Source organism: Fulmarus glacialis, unplaced genomic scaffold (assembly GCF_000690835.1).
Source record: "Fulmarus glacialis isolate BGI_N327 unplaced genomic scaffold, ASM69083v1 scaffold14263, whole genome shotgun sequence".
In the NCBI taxonomy this organism is placed as follows: Eukaryota; Metazoa; Chordata; class Aves; order Procellariiformes; family Procellariidae; genus Fulmarus; species Fulmarus glacialis.
Window position 1 is genome coordinate 16,158 of NW_009204996.1, and position 2,310 is coordinate 18,467.

A 2,310-nucleotide genomic window follows, 5' to 3' on the forward strand; every position below is an offset into this window, starting at 1 on the left:
GCTGTCCTCTGCCTTGCACTGGCACAGCCCCTGGTCTGAGCTCTTAGTGAAATGATTTGACTCTCTAAGATGGCAAGAAACTAGCCCCACAGGAAAAGTACTTTTTTTTTTTCTGTTACATCCAGCTACAAGTGCTTATATTCTCAAATATAAGGGCAGGGGAAGATCTGAAAAGAAATCTGTGAACATGGAAGTTACATGCTTGTGACAAAAAGGTGGCTATATTTACTTGACTACAGTATTGTAGCTCATGAGAATCTAAGAAAAGAAAAGGGAAGTGGGGCATTATATGAGAAATAATGGCTTAGAAGGAACCTGTGGGAAAGGATTCCTTTGGGGATGGAAGACTACTCAGGGTCCTTTGTGTTTTAGAAAGTACTGTGTTTTCCTGACACAATAGGCTTCTCACAATGTAAATATCTGTGTCTTCTTCTTTTTAAAGGTATGGAAGTCCTGGAAATGTAACTAAAGAATACTTTGAATTCTCAGAGTTTTTTTTAAAAACCTATGCTGTGGGCATACAACAAGTAAGTACGTTCATTTGTTTCTGAATTAGATCATTTTGGCTGAACAAATGTATTGTTTTCAACAGTGTGCTCGTATCAAAGTTCGTTCATTAAACAAAAATGAACAGAGTCAGGTAGGTTTTCTTTTAGTGATTGAGAAGTTCTTTAGGACTCAGTGCCATACAACTGAGGTATAATAACACAAATTTTCAGCAATTAAAAAAAAAACCCCAGCAGGAAAATTCTCAGAAAAGGCGAGTGCTAATAAAACAGTATTATCATCATGTATAAACATTCTATATATAGCCGAGAGAAAAAAACTATTGATGCAGAGGCCTCATGTCACAGAAGGGTGTATTTTCAGGCCAGTCGTTAGTAAGTGCTTTTGCTGCAAATAACTTAGGCACAGTAATCCAATGATTACTATTTTATTTCAGGAAGATACAAGCAGATTAGAAAGTGTCTGGAGAACAGCAATAGAAGTTATTTTATACCTGGAAAGCATATTTTATGAAAATATAGCATAAATTCACAGTTTGCAAGGAAATTATTTTTGTTGGGGAATGCTAATTATTTGTGATTAATACGGTGTTGTGGAGACAGCTCAGTTCTGATAAAGTTGCATAGGAGGGAGGCAGTTCCTATCAGAGTTTTCTGTGTTTTTCTGCCAGCTCAACTGTAGGCCCCTGGGAACGTGGGCTGCCAGGCTTTCAGCATCTCCCTGGTTTGGTGGAATGGCTATAGCAACTGGGTGCCTGAAAGCCCTGAGAGTGCTGGCTCCCAAGCTTGGATGTTTTTGGCACAGCTCCTCTGGTTTCTCATTCAGCCTGCCATATACTAGGTGACTAGGAGCGGTAGTTCCCAGGCTTTTGGCTCAGCTCAAACTCTTGGGTGTCCAGGCTTTTGTGTTACGTATTCCAAACAGGCTCCTAAGAAGCCAGGAGAATGCAGTACGCTCTCCTGCTCATGATTCTGGGCTCTTGATTCCCTTTGGCCTGTAAACCTTGAAAAACACCTGGGAATGCTGTTTTTTTCAAGTGACAAGTGTTTGGATAATATATATTTCCAGAATGTGTGGCTCCTCAGCATGATACCAGATGAAATATCCCTGACATGGCATCAGCAGGCTTCATACAGTTTAAATTTCCAGTGTCTTTGATGCATGACGTCATATGGTATGGAATACCCAGTTGGTCAGTTGGGTTAGCTGTCCTGACTATGCCCCCTCCTAGCTTCTTGTGCACCTGGCAGAGCATGGGAAGCTGAAAAGTCCTTGACTAGCGTAAACACTACTTAGCAACAACCAAAACATCAGTGTGCTATCAACATTATTCTCATACTAAATCCAAAACATAGCTCTATACCAACTACTAGGAGGAAAATCAACTCTATCCCAGCCGAAACCAGGACAATCCATCAGCATATTAATTCTGTGTAAATATGTAAACGTTAAGAACTAGAGAGAGGAATGGTTGTGGTAAGGCTGTAAGCATTAAATGAAAAGAAAAGGGAAACAGTCTAATATCTATTCTAAACTCCCTGAAATGTTTAACTCCTGAGTGGAAAAATAGACTCCCATGGGTAGTTGTCATTTGAAATACTTAAAGTGTGTCTGTTAAGAGATTAGACTATGTAGCAGAGGGAGCAGTTTAGCTTTCAAGATAATGGACTGGGCAATCTGCACATTTCTTCCATTTCTGTCTCTTAAATGCCGATTTGTCCTTGCAGATTTTGTGAGAATTATCATAGAATCATAGAATCATAGAACGGTTTGGGATGGAAGGGATCATCTAGTTCCAACCCC

The 2,310-nt window shown here is 39.9% G+C and overlaps 1 protein-coding gene across 1 annotated transcript in view; it reads left to right on the forward strand.

The window, feature by feature from the left end:
• IPO8 (importin 8) overlaps positions 1-2,310 on the forward strand; it is a 44,787-nt gene that overhangs the window by 12,601 nt on the left and 29,876 nt on the right. The window contains exon 8 of the mRNA XM_009575219.1: positions 443-527. Within this exon, the coding sequence (XP_009573514.1) occupies positions 443-527 (85 nt within the window). The remainder of the gene's footprint in view (positions 1-442; positions 528-2,310) is intronic.